At 36.6% G+C, this 20954-nt stretch overlaps 1 protein-coding gene across 6 annotated transcripts in view; it reads left to right on the forward strand.

The window, feature by feature from the left end:
- The window catches only part of TOX (thymocyte selection associated high mobility group box), a 298437-nt gene that overhangs the window by 44723 nt on the left and 232760 nt on the right, over nucleotides 1-20954 (forward strand). The window contains exon 1 of one of the 6 annotated variants that reach the window (XM_079902026.1): nucleotides 3408-3589. The exons of 4 other annotated variants lie outside the window; for them this stretch is intronic. Coding sequence is in view for 1 of the 2 variants with exons in the window: in XM_079902019.1 (XP_079758145.1) it covers nucleotides 10111-10143 (33 nt within the window). In the remaining variant the exon portion in view is untranslated. Of the gene's footprint in view, nucleotides 1-3407; nucleotides 3590-9802; nucleotides 10144-20954 lie in introns of those variants that run through there. One more of the 6 variants, XM_079902019.1, reaches the window with a different exon arrangement.

Genomic DNA, 20954 nt, shown 5'->3' on the forward strand with positions numbered 1-20954 from the left:
ATCATTTTTCTATTAGGAGGAATTTAGCGTTCAGAATTATTTTGTGTGTGGAAAATTTCGCTATTACTCAAGCTGTCATTGGTAAACCATGGAAACATATTATTCACTCATTGGTTTTATCAGTACATGAGACTTAACCTGATTATTCAACAAACTTTTTTTCCTCTGGAACATGAACTTTGATTCTCACGTGAACTTTTAAAAGGAGGGAACCAGGAGTGAAAGAAACTGAACCTTAGCGTGTTATGGAATTTTGTTTCTACCATAATTCATATAGACGTGCACCACTTTCTCTCTTTTTCCTTCTGTCATCTATGAAGGTATAAATGTTTTGGCTCTGTGACAGAGCTGTGCGGTGGAAAGCTGCTAAGTTCCAGAACTAGTCTTTATAACTAACTAGCTAAATGGTTAAGAACAAGACATTTAACTTTTCTGAACTCAGTTTCGTCATTTGTAAAAGGAAGAGGTCCAATGATAATATCTTTAGGCTAACATGCAAGTAGTAAAAATATAATAAGATATGAAACTTGTACTAAGTTACTTCTACAAAATCATTAATAACAAAACTTGCTACCTACTTTGTGTTAACTTTACATGGCAACAGAGGATAGTAATGGCTTCTGAATCACTGAAAACCACTGAACTAATGCACAATCGTAATCCAAATTAGTCACTTTTATTCTAACAATCTTATTACGCCTTTGCCCATTTTAAGTTACTGTGATTATATTTTGCTAGCTCTTTGGGAGAAATGGGTTATTTTTTTAAATTATGAAAATGTTATTTCAGTAAATGTAATTTAATTAAAATGAGAATTTCTGCCAGCTGTTTTAAAATAAATACAGTATTCTTTTACTAGTATGAAAGGAGTTACTATTTGCTGTCTCATTTCCTCACTAATATGCTGGCGTGTTTAGCTTGAACCTGAGCTTGTGGAAGTTTATTCTTAACCAAAGGAGTCCCTTTTTCATGTAAGTAGGTTAAATGTGAATTGGGCAGCCTCAGGGTGCTTTTTGTTGTTGTTGTTCACTTTAAAAATGCCCCCTCAAGAGGGCCCCTTTTAGAAACCTAGAATCATATGTTTGGAAGGTTGATCCAAATTAACATTAGAATGGTTCTTTTATTTTTAAAAATTATATAGACTATTTAAAATATGCTAAATTGACACAGATTGAAATAAAACTGAATAAGAGCAGTAACATTTCTTGTTCTATTCAACCTCTGTGATAAAAGAACCGAAATCAGAGAAAAAAATGTAGAGTGTGTGTTAAGGTAAAATTTCTGTCCCCAAAATACAGGAGTAAATGTATTTGTACAAAAGGTCCAAACTAATGTCATTCATTTTCTTGTAATTTTATATGCCCTAGAATGGTGTAAGCAGATCAAGAGTTTATATATGTTTTGACTTCTGAGAAGTTGTTTATTTTTAGAGAAATACTACATTAGTAAATTTAGAATTACAATTTAAAATCATCTCATTGATAGAAATGCGGGCAGTTGATGAAGTATATTAATGTATCTTCTCTTTTGCAAGTCATATAGCAGTTTTTTCCAGAGTCAAGACTATACAAACATTTTAATTTGTTGGGAAAGACTGAGCCATTAAATATGAGTAAAATTGCTTAAACTGATTTTTTAAATATGCTGGAAAACTAGAGGACTACAGATTATGCTTTGGCTGTAATTCAAGACCATACAGTAACCCAAGTCCCTAAAGTTCCTAAAGAATGACAGAGAAGCCATGATTTTCAGACATGTGCATTGTAAATGCTAATAGCTTTGCAGTGAGAAAGGTTTATATCCTCGTAATAGAGGAAACATTCATTTTTAGCATTTCAGACCATGGGGAACATAGTAATTACAACAGGCACTAATATCTGTCTCCTTTCTATCCTTGCTTTCACTCGCCTCCCCTTCCAAGCCCTTGAATAATCTCAGAAGAATTAGTAAAAGGACTTTGAACCTATGTCATTTCCAAAGTCTCTTATTCTCTCTATAGTAGGTACATTTAATACAGCATTGGCCCTCAAGGAATGTATAACATACATTATGTATATATATATCATCACAGCAAAAGAATTAAGAATGTTTTTCTTTACTTAAATGTGTCCTAGACATTCCCATTTTGTGATTAACAGTACGATTTTCAGAAGCACAGTACTGAAGTAGTCTTTTATAGTTAAGATTAAGTCTAAAGCTATGCTCTCAGTAAAAATCCGTGTCCATCATCAAGAAATCCCATCATTAGCTAGACCAGTCTGGCCAATGTTCAATCTTTTGGAACAAAATAAATTTGCAAGTTTTTGTCCGATGAAAAATATAAAAATAAGCAGTTAGCACTTAAACTATTGTGTTGAGATATTTACCAGTACCGGTTTAGTTAGCAGGCAGCTCCCGTCTCAGCCCACATCAGAGGCACAGTCTTGGCAATATTTGATCAAGATTCTCACATTCTTAATCCTCAATTTTTAAGTAGTTTTATTGAGGAGTGAATGTATAGGTTTTTGGTAGATAGCTCCTTGTAAGCAATATCAGCTAAAAATGTGCATTGTAAGGCTAAAAAATGCCTTTTCTAAAGAAGTTTATTTTTACTAAAAACAGGCAAGAATAAAAATATAGAATAAATCCAGAAGCTTTTCCCCCCTTTACTATGAAGGCTTCATATGGCTTAATCTTCTTGTTAAAGGCATTAAATTAAATCATTTAGAGAAGTTAATCTATATTATCAGGGGAATAAAAGCTAACTTATCTCAGTAGACTTAAAGCTTGGTGATCTGATTTCCTTTTATTCTATCATTTTAACTCTCTCCTCTGTCTCTGAATCTGTCTCTGTCTCTGTCTCTGTCTCTCTCTCTCTCACACACACAGACACATACACATCCTTTACCTCTTGGAAGTAATTGTCAGAGATTGTGTAATTTTTGAGGAAACAAGAAGGTATAGTGGGGGACTTGATTTCACTAGTAAGGAGCAAAGCTTTGGGGAATTTTATGGTTGTTACAAACTCTGTAACTGGGGAGCAAGTTAACACAAAACACCTGTTCTTGAATTTCTTTTTTAAGTGGAGAAGATGACCCATCTGCAATATCCCTCTAAGCTGTATACTTAGAACATGTCATAATCATCACCCAAAAGAGCCATTCTGGTAAAACACACAGATAATAAAAGCTTTAAGTAGAAACTATCTCCTCCCTTACTCCCATGCTGCCTTCAAACTCAATTCATATTAAATTATCCAGTTAAATGTTCCATATTTATAAAATTATTATGCTTTCTTGAGTAATCACCCTGCTCCCCCTTGTGTTGATATTTGCTCTAAAAGCTAATTTATTTGGACATGTCTTCCCCGGCCTACGTGGCAGGACTGTATTCATGCTTTGAGTCTCCTTTAAGGATTTACTTCCCAGCAAGGCCTTCCCAATCTCTGGGGAGGTAGGACCTCCTTCTCTCCCCACCCCCACGTGTCACACTGCTTTGTAGCTATTTGTCCAGTTTTAAGTCTTATCTTCTTGACTTGAATTCTTATGGCTGGACATATTTGTCCTATTCATCCTAAATTCCCCAGTTCTAGCAAGGTGCTTGGTGAGTGGTAAGTACAAAATGAATATTTATCAAAGCCCAAAGAAAAAGTTTGGGGTGGTGCCAGCCGAGACCAGGGGAGAGAGGGAAGGAAGGAGGAAGGGACCAGGAGAGGAGAGAGGGAAGGAAGGAAGAAGGGACCAGGAGAGGAGAGAGGGAAGGAAGGAGGAAGGGACCAGGAGAGGAGAGAGGGAAGGAAGGAGGAAGGGACCGGGAGAGGACAGAGGGAAGGAAGGAGGAAGGGACCAGGAGAGGACAGAGGGAAGGAAGGAGGAGGAAGGGACCAGGAGAGGAGAGAGGGAAGGAAGGAGGAAGGGACCAGGAGAGGAGAGAGGGAAGGAAGGAGGAAGGGACCAGGAGAGGAGAGAGGGAAAGAAGGAAGAAGAGACCAGGAGAGGAGAGAGGGAAGGAAGGAGGAAGGGACCAGGAGAGGAGAGAGGGAAGGAAGGAGGAGGAAGGGACCAGGAGAGGAGAGAGCCACATCGCTGCGAGTAGTGGGTAGTCTTTCTATACTTCAGCTCCTTTTTACTTTGCTTTTACATTTGGATTTTAACACAAAAACCTTTGGTTCTGTCAAAGAAAGATCATGTGGGTACTTTGGTAGCTTTTTCAGAGGTTGGAGGACATAATGGAGATCCCCAAAATGCTGTACTGGGGGTCACTTCTAGATGTGTTTGGTTTAGGAAAAGTAAATATTCCTCAAAACAAGATTTTGAATTTATAAAATATAGATGAAAATAAATTAATAAAATTAAAAAAATTTTTTTTAAAATACCAAGTCTGAACAAGAAGAAGAGCTGAGAAATATGGTGGAGGATTGATGTGAATTTGCTCTGTCATTGCTTTCTTGGCCTTCCTGACTGGGGCAGAGGACTAGAGTCTGGTTTTTTCTAGTTTTGCCTTCTTTCTCCATGGTGATGTCCAAGAAGACGTAATTCCAGACCTTCTGGGTTGCTTGTTGTCTAGATCCCTTGCTTTATGTAGGAAAGTGTCAAATGGTGCAATGGCCAAAAGTAAAGGAACAAGCTCTATTCACGAACTTGCTGTCCTCTTATCAGATAGATCACTTGGCCACTAACTATGAAACTGGTTAAGAATCTTAAAGGCCATGTGGAAGTTTTGCTAGTAGTGAGAAACTATGGAGTAGGGGAAGAGTGGGGATTTTTACCAGATAATCATTTTTAAAAATTTATTTAAAAATTGTGGTAGAGGAAATTACAGAAGACAGAGACCATCAAAGAGAGGAAATGCCAGGTAATTACTAAACTTTTACTGCACATTATCTTTTAGAGATACAAGGCTGTATCTCTGTTCACAGGAGGTGAAATGGTTCATGGTACTGTTTTTATCAGTTTTTTTTTTCTTTTATTAAATGCCTTTTCTCAAAGCAATCAGCACCAATTGCTTTGGTTGCATTTGTTGTTGATGATCCACGCTGATGGTTTAGAAGCTGAAGCATTGCCATTCATAATACCTTGATCCAGTCATTTAATAACATATTTTGATCATAGACACACTCAAACACAGATTTGTTTTGTAATTTTGAAAAAAATTCTGTTTTCGTCTTCTATTTTGCTTTCTTTTACAGTCCGTCATCTTTACTGTACAATCTCTTGGTAATCCCTTGTAATCCTGGCTGACTCATTTCTCAGTAAATCGAAAAAGGTGGAGCTTTATGGTAGATTTTAAGTAGGGAGTGACAAAAGCGAAGGACATTTAGTATGAAAAATTCCCTTGTGTTTTTCAATTAAGTTTTTCCCCGAACGGTAGAATTGTTCACCAGCTAGTCTTGGTTGGTTAGCAGTGGTGTAATTTCTCATCCTTAATGTAAACCATGAAGGAGACTAAACAACACAGAGCAATTTGCCATCATGGGGGATCCGTCAGCACTGTGCATCAGAAAGAAATGTCCTTCATGCACCCATTAAGAGCTTTGTGACATCGGCAAGTTATAGTCAGTCTCTCTGAGTTCTGGTTCCCTCCTCTGCAGCATGGATAATGGTATTATCTAATTTACGGTGTTGCTGAGAGAATTGAATGACATAACGTGCAAAACTTGCTTCAAAAAGTTACTTGCACTCAAAAAGTATTTGTTGTTATTATTATTATGTTATTCTTAGTCTATAAAATGATAATACCAAGAACAGTAGTGAGATTGGGAGCCAGAGGGATAAAGACAACGAAAAGAGTTGGGATAAGTAAATCCGTTGAGATAGACTGAGTAATCCATAGACAAAGACGCAGAGATACATGAGGATATCAGATTTTGCCTTAACGGAATTGCACACTCTATATTAAAAAAGTGGCAGTGTCACTTGAAACAAAGCTGAATGATAAAGTAATAGCGTCCTAGTAACATGGGAGATGGTTACACAATTTTAGAGTTTTAACAAAGAATGAAAGCTTATTATTTGTCTCCGGTTATGGAAAAAATGACTATGGTTGATCAAGGGAAAAAGATAAACATGTATTAAGCCAGTACCTAATTACCGCCAAAATCTTTGTTACTACCTAACATAAAGCATGGAAATAAGAATTCAATCACTTCCCAACACTGTAATGTGAACTATTTTCTAGATGTTCCCTACTCATTTCTGGGTACAATACTGAGAGTTCTTTTGAAACAATGCCACAAAGCAGCACTAAATATGTGCTCTCCCACACGTTGCATGTAAGGGAAATCAAGTAGGGAACAATTTGACTAACTGTTTGCCAAGGTCAACTTTTCTGTTTCTCAAAGAGTAGTTTGTTTTCCTTGACAAATAATGTAATCCTTTCTGCCTTGAAATATGGGCCTCCTGATAGGGAATTCTTCCTTGAATAATAATATAAATCCATGTTATCTAATTTGACAGTAGACTACTGTATGGACATTTAAGAAACAATATTAGTATTAATTTGTTCAAAGGAAATACATTTATTGCTAGTTCTTTTTTTCTTTCCTTTTCCACTCTGTATCTTTACTAAATAGGTAATATTTTTTCGTAAAATGATTTTTAAAACAGTAAAAAGCTTTCTTCAGTTTTTCCTTCCAATTAAATTGTTTTCTCCCCATACCTGAAACAGGGAGTCTTTGGGGGCTCACCTGATTTCTCATTGAACATCAAAGATACCCTCACCTTCTTAGTCTCTTAGAAAGGAAACCTGTATGTGCACGTATTTAATTTTATTTTGATTTTGGTGACACAGGAAAAGGGGAGTAAGAAGATACCATGCTTCAGGAAACATATTCAATATCCTGTAATAAACCATAATGGAAAAGAATTTTTTTAAAAAAAGAAGATACTGGGTTTTTTTTTGGTTCTATTTCTTTCTTTCTTTTTATTTATTTTTTAACATCTTTATTGGAGTATAATTGCTTTACAATGGTGTGTTAGTTTCTGCTGTATAACAAAGTGAATCAGCTATACATATACATATATCCCCATATCTCCTCCCTCTTGTGTCTCCCTCCCACCTTCCCTATCCCACCCCTCTAGGGGGTCACAAAGCACCAAGCTGATCTCCCTGTGCTATGTGGCTGCTTTCCACTAGCTATCTGTTTTACATTTGGTAGTGTATATATGTCTGTGCTTTTGAAATTCTCTTCCTTTTATACTCCAGAAAACAACTACTAAGAGCGAACTGGCTCTTACTTCCCTAGTCAGCCATACTCACTATCTATTTAAAATTCCTCTACCTTTTCTCCTCTACAAACTAACAGAAAGGCTGCCAGGGTACTAGAGCAGAGAGGAGTTCAAATCCTCTTTGGCCAGATTCCTCTTGCTACTCTTAAGAGTGCTTTATCTCCTTGCCTCACATGTTCTAGAAAGACCCACTGTTGCTAGAAGTTGGCCTTCAGGGTATGGTTGTTGAACTAGACTGAAGACCCGAGCTGGGTGTCTCCCTTGATACCCTGAGCTCTCTCTTAAATTTCTGTATCAGAGGAAACTTTTACCCTTCTAACTGATGTTTTAAAAATGCCCCCTCCCTTCTCTGCCTAGAGCAGGGACTGACCTGTCTTTGGTCCACATTCTAGGGTGCCCTGTGGATGTTTCCAAATAATATTAAAAGCAATTGTTATGCTGTTGACCCATGAGAAATTAGGACATCTGGAATGGTGTAAGACAAACTCCTTTTATCTACTAGGACAACTTTCAGCGCTTAAAGGAATAATTTGCTATAATAATAGCTTTTACTAAAAAAGAATCTTTGCTGATTTTGATGGTAGATAATATGAGGCACTTAAAATTTCTTAAGGTTTTCATGATTTAAGTTTTTTGAAGATCTTTGAAAAATAAATGACTATGAAAGGAACACATGTTATGTGTAGAAAATATGGTAAGTGACGCTATAAAAATATGTAATCCCACCACTCAGCAGGCATTTTCTTCCAGCATTTACATGTGTGTAATATATAAATATATGTCATTCATATACAGACTGTTCTGTTTATGTAGAGTGTATGGTGAGAGAGAAAGAGGAAGAGAGGAAGGAGCCTATATACTATTTATTTATATTCAGGAAGAGTGGGATTAGGAGCATAGGCTCTGGAGTAAGGTGATGTTACTTTAGGCAAGTTATTCAATATCTCTTGGCCGTCAGTGTTTGTTGAGAGGATTAAATGAGATACTGGGAACTAATACTTACTGAATGTTTCCAATGTCTAAGACGTTGTTCTGTTTTTCACAGAATAACTATTTTTAATTCTCACAACAAACCCATGAGGTGTGTATTGGGACACTGCCTTTCTTTGTGAACTGTCTTGTGAAGCACTTGGTGTGTTGTCAGAGGTATAGTAAATGCTAACTATTTGTACAAGATTTTTTTTTTCCAAAATGTGGCTAGTTAGTAATAGAAGGTTTAATAGCGTACGTTTCATTTTATGTTTAGATATTTTCCCTGAATGATGTTTTTATTTAAAAATAAATTTACTAGTTAATATCTTAAAATATAAATCTGAGGACATCATTCATACTCTTTCTTCCAGGGAGAAAATCCAGATTCTTAACGTTAGTAAAGGCTAGGACTAGCTTGCCATATATTATCTGTTGTTCCAAATCAGCTTATAGTTTTTCTAGATATGTCATGGCCTTATCAGTTCTTCCCAAGTGGTTAGTTAAAATGTGGAGATTTAACTTGTTGCAAATACTCACTGCTTTGCCTTTTCCTACTTGTTCCTCACATGGGCATACAGACCATGCACAGTTGGTGTCTTTACCAGATATGTCCCAATAAGAGGGAATATGACTTACCAGTTAATAAAACCTATAATGGGAATTTCTGCACTGACGTGCATTTCTTTCATATAATAAATGACATATGACAGCAAACATTTTTGGGGGTTTCCATAAGATAAGATTTAGCCCTTTAATCAGGGAAGATTACCAGTGTTCACAGATTGTTTTTCACATCAGAGGTTGGGGTTGAGGATAACTTACAGCTACAGTCCTAGGGGCATTGTAGAGAGCGCCTAACCATTTTAGTCTCATTGTGGTGGCATCAGTACAATTCGGACTGCACTCATGGTTTGGGAACACTTCCAATGAAAACTTTAAAAATTGTTCATTTTTACTAATTTTTATAGGATGTTATAGCAAAACGTTTTGATCTCTTTGGCAAAAGAAATGTGTATGAAGAGTGTCCTAACTCACAGCGTCACTTGGCACTTACTTTAAGTAAAACTATTTTAGGACTTCTAAAGGGTAACTTGAACTTTTGTATTTTGTTGCCAGTGTCTTTGTAGGATGGTGTCCAGAGGCCACTGCTCTCATATCCTGAGATGTCTTTCTGTGTAGTCCGGTTAAAGTTGCAGGATGGGACAGACAGACTTGGAGATTAGTCCAGATAATAAGTGAGCGAGTACTAGGAGTGCAGAGACCCAGTTGCTGGCTTGGGAAATTCAGACCTTCAGAGAGAGCTTTGTGTTATACTTTGAAAGGCCTTCCCCGCTTTAGAATTAAAGTACTTTCTACTGTATTTCTTACTTCGGAATATTTGACTCTTTAATGATTTGTTTTTGACTAAGGTGTCTAATATTTTCCCTAACGGCATTTTTGTCATGTATTCAATTTCCCATATGTCTTTGGCCTTTGTCTTTGGTTCGGTCCATTTAGGCTAAAAGGTATGCAGCTCCGTGGTGGCTGTACTTGAATCCTCACTTCCCAGCCCTGGCCTCAGCCTTTCTTGCTGCCTGGAACTCTGTAGTGGACTAACGCTGGCAGGTTAAACAGAGGGGCTGGACACACTTGGCTCTTGTTCTTTATTCACAAGCTCAGACGTGAGAAAATGGCACTGTTGAGGGGAGTAGGTAGAGAAAGCCTTCCCCCGGTCTGCCTCAAGCGGAGTAATAAGCTCGTCTAGCCCCTGTGTGCTACTGTTGATTCAGGGTAGAGCTCCTACTGGTTCACGGCAGTTCTTGTCCCCGGGGCCTTTTTGCAGCTGATCTGAGCATGGCTCCCCTTTTGAGATCACAGCAAGCCTGGAGTTTGAATCAACTCTAGAACATGCAGAGTAAATCAGCAAACTGGTCGTCACATCAGCTCAGTGGGCATGGTACAGTCCAAGAAATGTACCCGGAAAACCGTAAGCTCGTAAGATGAAGCCAGTTAAATCAATCTTCCTTCCTCCCTTCCTTCCTCCCTCCCTCCCTCCCTCCCTCCCTCTCTCTCTCTCTCTCTCTCTCCCTCTTTCTCTCTCCCTCTCTCTCTCTTTCTTTCTCTCTTCCTTCCTTCCTTCCTTCCTTCCTTTCTTTTTCTCACTGTCTATGAGCTTGTGGTGGCTAGTGGTACATAGTAGAGAACATCTCTATAATTCATGAGACCGTGTACATTTAGAGAAATGTATTTGGTTTGTGGTAAGAAACTTCCTTTTGCAAAGTTATAATGGGCTAGTCTTTAATATAATTCTCAGAACTATGTTGGGTTTTTGGTTTATTGTTTTTTCCTGGAAAAGTTGCTAAACATATTTCTGAAACAATATATTTGTCTCTGTCAAAATTTTAATACCAAACCCCAGACCTTTCTTCCCTTTTAATTACTGAATAGTGACAAGTTTAAATTACATGATGCAAATCACAAAAGCCATTTACAGTGAACTCATAACTGTCAGGTTAGATTGGCAGGACAAAACAGTTTCTGATCTCTGACATTTGGGAACACTGGACAAGGCTTAAACTTGTCATGTTTTCTTGCTTTCTTTCTGCCAGAGGAAAGAGAGTACCCATAGATGGGGATGATTCCTATACACTGATGACCTCTATACTCATGCCTATTCATGAACTGTTTGTAAGAAAGTTAATCATAGTTTCAATTATTTATGGGTATTTTAATGTAAGTATATGATTAATAATTAAAATAAGTGGCTATTGTGCACATGTAGCTTTAAAACACTGGAGAGTTTTGTTAGATCATTTTGGTCGTTCATTTTCACACATTGAGCCCTGAACACTGAACAGATGATTAACTTTCAAGTTAGTACAAGTAGTTGAACTAACCACTCTTTTACTCTACTCTACTAGTTTTTCTAATATGATTAAAATTAATCCTAGACTTCGGATGCAAAGTTGGAAAACAATGTTTAATAAAAGTACACGTGGGGCTTCCCTGGTGGCGCAGTGGTTGAAAGTCTGCCTGCCAATGCAGGGGATGCGGGTTCGTGCCCCGGTCCAGGAAGATCCCACATGCAGTGGAACGGCTGGGCCCGTGAGCCATGGCCGCTGAGCCTGTGCATCTGGAGCCTGTGCTTCGCAACGGGAGAGGCCACAACAGTGAGAGGCCCACGTACCGCAAAAAAAAAAAAGTACATGTGATCTTTGGGGAATATATGTGTGTGTGTGTATATATATATATATATATGTTATATATAGTAGCCAAGAATATTGCTTGGTCTTGAATGACTGACTATAATTCTAAGAAAAGTGACATTAAAACATTATTAGAGAATCCTCTTTTTTTTTCCTTTCAAATGGAAACAGATTAGGTGTCTGACTATCTCCGGACCAATGATAAGTTCTAAATCCTTAAACAGTGTACATGTGTTCTTAATACCACTTACACATTGATCCAAATTCCCTAGATTCCATAAGGGAAGCAGTGACTTTTGAGCAATAACTCTTAACTCTAAAGCCAATTGAAATATATGACACTTAAAGAAAAATGGTATAAAAATGTCAGTACAGAACATGTTATAAAGACTGCGTTTCTGGATATAAGACAACTGAATTTTTCTTATAAAATGAATGAAACAACAGTCAAGATTATGTTTTATGTTTTTTCTAGTTGAGGCAGACCAATATATTTCCCAGGCAAACCTGCTGAGATGCTAGAGGCAGTGCAGTGGAGAGTGGATTGCTGTAGAATGTGGGCAAATGCAAACCATGTGTTCTGTTGCTCTTTCCATTAGGGATTTTAGGTCATTATTGTTTTATGGAAGATAACATTTTTTTTCATTGTAACATATTTAAATGATAGAAAGGGAGAAGGGATTTCTGCCATTTTTTTGGTCAAAATACTGAGCATTGCGGTTTTTTATCTTAATACTGAATGGCTTAGTCAGTGAGAGTGTATGTTTGGGCACTAAGCAAAACACTTTTGAAAAATAATTTTATCATGGAGTCAAACAATGGTTTGGTTGATAGTATATGTGATTTTTCTTCATTCAAGAAATGTCAAGGGCAATCAACTATACTTCAATTTTAAAAAAAGAAATGTCAAAGACATCCTCTGAAACTAATAATCATCATTAGCTTTATTGTCATATGAATTTCAAGGATGTGTTTAGACTTATATAAGTCTTGAACTATTTATAACTATATTCTTCATTATTCAGACTCAGATTTTGGTCCTATATAAGTGATATGCACATATTTAAATAAATTTATTTTAGAGCTTCTACATGTGAGGCATTTTTCTAGGAACTTTTCACTTAAACCTCTTAGCACCTTTGTGAGATGTATTGCTAATATTCTGAAGAATGTCATGTCATGTCAAGCCTGTGAGGTGCATACTGATATTGTCAGAAGAAACTGAGGAACACAGATGTTAAGTAACTTGGCCGGACATCACCCAGCTGGTGAGTGACAGAACTGAGGTTCGAATCAGGTGCACTGTGTTGCCTCCAGTAAAAACATACCAGCATATATGGATATTCAGTCCCAATAAGACCATTGCTGGTGGAGCACCTTACAACCTCTGGTAAATGGGAAATTGGGATTTTTGTTTTAAGAACAGTCAACTAAAATCCATGGTTGAGTTAATTCTGAGAAGTAAATCTCCAAATTATTGATGCTCTACCATTTCAGGTACATAAAATTCAGTACAAAAGGTAAAAGCTTATTTATTCTTTAAAATAAATAAGCAGAAATAATGTGATTTACCTCTACATTACAGGTGATGTTCGATTTTGTTAAAGTGATCTGTTCCATAGTCTAGAATCTCACTGTATGCTTTGCAGATACACTACATATTACTCAAAAACTGACTTTAGTAAATTGTGAGTCAGTATGTAAGGAGATATACTCTTGGCATGATTATAAGTTTAATTGTAAGAAAACATTTATCCATATAAAGTAATGTTATAGTGATACTTTCAGGAGTTTCTGCTACATATTTAAAATCCTCTCATCCTCTCATCTGTTATAAAAGTAGGTAGTATAAAAGTATCATAAGATGATTCCTCATATGTTCAGATTTCACCCCAGACTGTTTTCTTTGTAGGTTTAATATTATGTCAAATAAATTAGTTTAGTTGTATTTTTCTTCACATATAAATTCTTAACAGTGTTATGAATCTAAAGAAAAGACAAAATATCAAAACAGAAGGTGTGTTTTTGTTTTGGCAAACACACCTGCTGGTAATAAAATGGATTCAGGATTGTTCAGATATATTCATTATACTGACTCACTAAATAGAGCTGATCAACTTCTCCATTTAATTTTGCAATAGTGACAAACCTGAAGTCAGTGTAATGTTGGGCGTTTGAATATCAGTTCAACTTCTTCCATCATCTGTATCATTTTATGACTTCAGTGAGAAATCTAAACATTCAATTTAATCTAACAGGTTTTGTTTGGTTTTTTTGTTTGTTTGTTTGTTTGTTTGTTTTTTGTTTTTTGCGGTATGCGGGCCTCTCACTGTTGTGGCCTCTCCCGTTGCGGAGCACAGGCTCCGGACGCACAGGCTCAGCGGCCATGGCTCACGGGCCCAGCCGCTCCGCGGCATGTGGGATCCTCCCGGACCGGGGCACGAACCCGTGTCCCCTGCATCGGCAGGCGGACTCTCAACCACTGCGCCATCAGGGAAGCCCCTAACAGGTATTTTTAAAGCATCTCCTGGAGGCCCAGATTGTTTACAAAAGTTTTTGAAATTCAAAATAGATTTTTCTTTCTTTCTTTGCTAAGACTCAGGTTGAATAGAGGTATTTAGGATTTGTAAGGAAAAATCGTACAAAGCTTAACTAAAATGCACATTGTGTTTGTTTTAAAGTTATCTGGTCTATTTGTATCCTGAAGGTACTGCAAGCTCTATAACTATTTGAGATGTCTAACATAACCCCAAAGTTTCTATGGATTGTTTTAGAATTATTAATTGCCCTCAATATTTTCTTAAGCCAATCTACTACTTTCCTACACATTAACTAAGGGAAACTACATCCTCATCAGACAGTGGGAAATCTCTTCCTTTTCAAAAGGAACCAAACCTGTCTCATTCTCTTCAGTATAATGCCCCCAGTAAGTGGTGTGAAGGGTCATTTTGTAGATAATGAATGCCATCTATATTTTGGTGTCAAACATTAAGGCTGTACTGTACTATCAACCCTTCTTCCTTTGTTCTTGAAGTCATCTAAAATCATCCTGACTCTGCTGATAATTTTATGCGATAAACCAGTAAGAATATATATATTCATCTTAATCTTTGTATGACCAGTTTCTAGTGTGGCGCCTTGCATATAATAGCTTCCCATAAATATTTGATGATGAGTGATCATGAAAGCAAAGAATGATTTAGTACCTTTATCAGAAATAATGAAAAGATTTCCATATTAGTGAAATACTGCAGAATGCAACACAGAGAAAGCAACTGAGCTGTTTCAGTTTTGTTTTTATAGATATTTCACAGCAAAAACAAAAACAATTCAAGCTGTCAAAATGAAGGTATAAAAGGTAAAAAAAAAAAACTTATCATGCTCCAGATGTTAGGTGAGGCAAATACAAGATCCAGAAGGTGAGCTTGAGCTTCTTGCCAGATGCTTCTTGCCACATTCAGGTTTTTATATCAATACAGGGAATTAATATGAAGTGAGAGCACAGGCTTTCCCTCTTTACATCAGTGCTTTTCGGTAGGGAAAAAAATCTCAACTAACGATTATGTTATTCTGATTTTACTTAATTCATTAATCTGATGGCTCTTTAAGTACTGGATCAAGGAAATAAGGTGTTGAGTATTGGGAAGATGGCAGATGTAGGTGTTTTTACTCTCTGGTTTATAATTTCTAATACTTGGGTAGTCTTGTGTTGTTCTTGAGACACTTTCACAGACACTATCTATTTTTATGCTAACTTAGCCTGGAAGGGAGACTAAAATCTAGCCTGGCTTCCAATTCCAAGTCCAGTTTCCCTGTCAACTCTGAGATGTTGCTTCATTATATCTGCTTTACTCATGCACTTGCATTAGTTCTGACTATATTTATAAACTTTATAATAGGACATAAGTTACAATAAATTGTCACAAAGCATGAAATTACACGCTCTCCTATATGTAGTTCAAGGCTTAGGAGAGTGAGGTGATAGGAAATGCACAAGGGAACGGGTTACTGTAAAGAGCCTCCCTTGAAAAGAATCGGGGGATCGATACCGGGCTTATGAAATTGTTCATGTCAAGCATCCCCCGGATGTGTTTTATTGCTTTTATTAGGGTGACTGTATAATACAAGAACATATACTTCTTTGCTTTTAATTTTCAAAGCCCGCTTAGTATAGAAACCCCTATCACTCTACTCTGCTCTCTTCTTTGACTACATTCTGCAAGAGAGGCGAACTTTCTAAATACTCATATTTCAAACAGATTCACTTTCTTTGGGGAAACTATAAAGCGCTCTGTGATCCACAGAAGTGGTTTAACTCAGGAGTTATAAAGGTATCAGTAGCCAGCAGAAATGTTCTTCTACCTGAGTGTTTGAAAACCATTGTTTGAAATCCTATTGAAATCATTTTACAAGGGATTTAAAATAATTTATAGATTAGAAAAACAGAGAGCCGGGTAGTTTCATCACACTGCTGTTTTCAGTAGGCTGAATAATTGCTTAGCTATTGGTCTGCTTTCCTTATCTTATTCAGTGAAGGGATTCTTTTTCCTAAACCTAGTTTCTAATACTTAGTTAACACTTTGTTATATTGTAGATATGATCATTAACACATGGAATTTAATCTATATTAAAATGTTGAAAGATACTGGAGTTTTAAGTTTTTTTCAGCGTAATATGCTGATAAAAAATGTATGTTTTCTCTACTTTATTTAGAAGAACAGGAGATAAAACTTGGGAGTCTTTGTTATCCATTGAAGAGGAGAGCTCATTGATCAGCTACTTAATTGCCTTTGATTCTCTGAATGACCACGTAATTGCCAAGTGAAGCCTGAGTAACATTTGTTAGCGGTTGAGTGATTAATTAGCTGTTCTACGATCCCTAAGTTGAAAGAGCAAACTGACTTACATTATGGATTTAAATACAGTTAAGATGCTTAAAGCATGTCTTTGCTCTTATATCACCATCTGTTTTTGTTTTTGGTTTCATTACCTGATAAGTAATAATTGATAAGTACATTAATTTGCTTATAACATCATTGAAAATGAGTCAAAGGACTAGATTCCAAATTATCTGAAAAGAGCTTATGACTAATTTTATTCGTGTCCTTGGATGAATTAAAACACTTTGAAAATGTTTTTATTTCTTTGAAATAACTATATTTCATATATTAATGTCTAATATGCTTATGCATACTCATGTACACATAAATAGTAGTATGTTACATGATACAAATACAAATTATTTTTAACACAGGATGTTACTTAGATGTTTAAATAATGTCTCCAGGGGAAAGCCAGCAATAGGTTCCAATTTTTGTTTCTTTTTTTTGGCTCAATTCATTCATGATGGTATAAACAGTAAGGACAGTTCCAAGAAAGCTCCTTCCTTTGCTTGCTCTTTGGGGGAAGGTATATTAACTTGAAATCAGAAGACCAGAAATTTTGCTCTACTATTTGTAAGTTCTGTGTTTTGGGGGTGAGTTTCCTAGCCTCCTGATGTTTTAGTGTTTCCATCAGTGAAACAGGAAAGTATCTGCAGTGTTCAAATGGTGAGTTTGCATGGAACTGTCTGTGGGGTATAGACCTGGGAAGATACCTGAAGATCCAGGCAGGGAGCGATTGCTAAAGACAGTCCAACAGATTGGTTAGTTCAGCTTCTTCCTGGTTATTGCTACTGATAATGGCCAAGAGCAGAATTTTCCAGTTACCATTAGAACTGTAACCTGCCAGCATATAAATATACCCTCACCGGCTAAAAGAGAAGACTTTAGAACACAGGTTGATTTTGAGAAACTCTTTCATACTTTGAGATTCTGAGGCACTGTGACTTCAGCCTTTGGAACAAATGTCCACTTGACCTTGTGGACAGGAGGGAGTAGAACTCATTTACTCTTAGGAAAGTAGGGATTATTTTCTGTAAAGATTTACTTCAGACTTTATTCTGATGTTACATTACTATAATAAGGATTAATGACTTAACAATTACTATGGAACTCATTTCTATTCCTAGTATCATTTCAGGTTGGGACTGGGTGTTTAAAATCCGTGTGACACTGTATTGCAAAAACTCTGCATTAGACATGGTACTCATTTTTTTATTTACAATTCAAAGAGGGGAATTCTGAATAAAGCTTTGCCATTAAATTACTACACTCACCTTTCTGATAATTTAATTAAGATTGTTTATCATTTCATTCTGTGATGTTTTGAAATTAGTTAGTGGAGGTGGTGTTTTTTAGGCTCCTTTTTTCAAAATCCTCTGAACTGTTTCTAGGGTTTTTGTTTGCAGCACAATTCTAAGCTCTTTCGTAGGTTCCTTGTGGAATTATTCAACATAAACTAACCTGTGGTTAAAAGACTGAATTTAATTAATTTGCACCGTGAGTGTATAGATGTATTGTTCCTGCAGCGAGCAGAATACATGAAAGCTGGAACCTCTTTCCTTCCTCTCTTACCCCATGTGCACATTTCTTTGCTAGCCTGGCCTATGCCGTGGACCGGGGAACTATTACCTGAAATATAGCCATGAAATACGTACTGTGCCATATGCAATTTAAAAAACATGACATGAGGCATGGACAGTGATCCAGTTTACTTAAACTCAGGCTCGAAGTGTCATTTTCCTACAGGAAGATGGTGTTTGTTCCTTTAGTCCCTCAGCTGCTCCCTGTTTGTAAGTAATGAGCCTTCGGCAATCCTGAGTTTCATTAGCACCTAGGTTATTATTTAGTTGTCTGAAATTGTAGCTCACCTAGTAAGACCCTCAGAACTCAAAGTGTTGATGCAGCTTGAGCACTAGGAGAATTTAACAGTCTTGAAATAATGAATAGCAGAGTTTAAAAAAAAATACGGATTAAATATTTAATTTATAAGACGCTTCCACAGTGTCATTATTAATTCTTAGTCAAATGTTTAAAATTTTTCATATTGTATGTATATTGAATGTAAAATGGCCTGACACATGGTAGACTCACCATAAATATGGGATTTATGTTATTATAATTTGTGCTGTTATTGTCAAATGAATAATTGAATGGAATCACTCAACATGAAGGGTAAAAATCAGCATGTTTCTGTAATGTTGTAGTTTCCTAAAAGTCAGCGTATACAGACTGTGTACAGAGGCCTGTAAGCCCAAGATAATGGCCATCACCATTGGGTGTAAACATCGGCATGCGTCGTGATTGCCAGGGAAGGATAGGATGCACCAACTTAACCCAGGATACCTTGAGTAACTTCGTTGGTCCTAAGCTGGAGCCCTGTTTTACTTCTGACTTTCTGGTAAAATCTCTCTGAAGTCAAGGGCAAAAGAAGCCCTTCAAATATTTTGGCCTCATTCCATGATAGCCACAGGTATTCTGCCAACACATTTTTTTTGAGTCCTATAAATGTCAGCTTCTACTAAATCATTATTTAATCCTTTCCTAAGTTAGAAGAGATCAGTAGGTTTTTTTCTAGGCAGGAGAGAGGTAGAGAGTGGAGCACCAACCCCCAGAATTTTGCTTATCTGATTTGGATGTTTTTGGGCACTCATTGTGTCTTGCCTCAAACAGGAAAACTGATCAGGCCTCATTTTAACATGAGTGACTGTTGGAGGAACCGAAAGCTCTCTAGAATTTAGAGTGACCTTGCTATTTTCTGCAGACTTAACTACCCTGCATCTAGACTGTGTCATTATTCAAATAACAACCATGAGTAGGAAATAGAATCCTGGCTATTAAACATCAAACATGATTCCTTTACGTCTGAGCAGCAGAATTATTTTTGTACCAGTTACAAGTCTTGCCTATGAATTATTTAAAAAATAAAATCTTGAGCCCTGAGACATTTTTGAAAAATCTTTTATTACCACCATCACATAAACATAGAAAGGAACAGATGTATACTATCAAAGGTGAAACTCTCTTTCATGTCTTAAAAGAAACACAGTGCATTTACTTCTAAGTGTAGCTTGTTTAAAGAATAACAGAAAAAAAGATGTGTCTGCAGGTAATTAAGTAAAAATTAAGGAGAATCATGTGAAAGTAGCAAAAAAAAAAAGAAATAGTTGAAAGAGAGAATGAAAGTGGGTAGGAAAAAAATTAGCCTGATTTTCACACACACAGAAGGCTGGAAAATAATACAAATCCCCATCATTTTAAGACAATTCCATGTAAAGGTGAATACGTACCATTTTGGCTTCGAGGAATGATATGTATAGGGTTAAATACACTGATGAACTAAGTTTCCTAAGCTATTCCACTAATACTTAAATTTAAAATGGATTTTTGAAAGCAGCGAAACATGTGAGTAGCCAGTTATTCATACATACTACGAATCTGTTGGTTTTTCATTTTGTGCATTCTGAGTTTGATAAGAAGTTGGTGTATAAGTTTTTTTCCCTAAGGAGGACATTAAATGAGTGACACCACTCATTCTTAAAATACATGCTCCAACTCTGTCCAGTGTTTACGCATGTGTGAAGAAGAAAGGTGTTGTGTTTCAAGGGAGTCCCCATGTAGAATTTTAAAGCACTCTATTATAGTAAAAGGGGAAATTTAGATATTTTTTTTGTCATCTAATCTAGGTGAAAGAAGAATATATACCTGGAGAAATAAGGTAATTTATTTTAAATCATAAAAAAGTTCTTTTACATAGAACTATCTGAAATGCTCTGAGTACAAAATGTTATAAATATCCTGTTACCTTCTCTGGGGTTTCAGATGCACCCTCGCAGCTTGTGGAAATGTGGACAGAGAATCAACGCTGTGTAGTCAGTGAGGGACAGGTGGGAAATCATGTTTTTGAAGAAGAGGGCACTTGTAGTAACAAGTTACCACAGTCAACTTTTATCTCTGCCAAATGTATGATTGGCTTAAGCTACTTATATTTTCAAATCTGTTAATTATTCACAGTTTTGGCAGAGCTGTTGCTTCACACAGTGTTGGTGGCTGTAGTCCACCTTTTTTTTTTTTTTTTTGATGAGTTGAAAGGGAAATTGGAATTGTTTTTTTCCTTCTGAAGCCTTTAATGATACCACCATAGTTTTTCTGAATTCAGAAGAGTTTTACAGTTCTGTGATGGAATGGGTGCTAACCTCCCAGCATAATTCTCCAGTTTTAAATGTTACACCAGAACTGGCTCAGGGAAGTAGCTATGTATGAAGGATTTGATGGGTTCCAAAAGAGAAAAGGGAACAGAAAAAAGGAAGAGTAGATTTTGTGGTTGTAAGACTTATGGTTTAGGGCACCCCTTGGGGTTCAGAGCTGTGCAAAGACAGGAAGTATCCATTCATAAGTCTTGGTCCCTTTCTACTGTATTTGGTATCATAATTTAAATGCATTCAGGGCTGAATGCCAGCATCAGTCAGTTCCACGTTTGATCAAATTTCCATTCTTGCTACATAGTCCTTGCAGAAAGCATACTTTAGTAGAGGGATGAGAGAACTACTTCAGGGATACACATTGATCTAGCATCTCATAGTTGAGGGGAGTCATAAAGTTGACTCCATGCTCTATAAAGAATATGATTGTGGGAATGTAGAGATCTAAATACGTGAACTCCCCTTTAACATGACACAGCTGATCTAAAAGCAGTGCCATTGTTTGAAACA

Source organism: Stenella coeruleoalba (assembly GCF_951394435.1).
Source record: "Stenella coeruleoalba genome assembly, chromosome: 17".
NCBI classification, from domain to species: domain Eukaryota; kingdom Metazoa; phylum Chordata; class Mammalia; order Artiodactyla; family Delphinidae; genus Stenella; species Stenella coeruleoalba.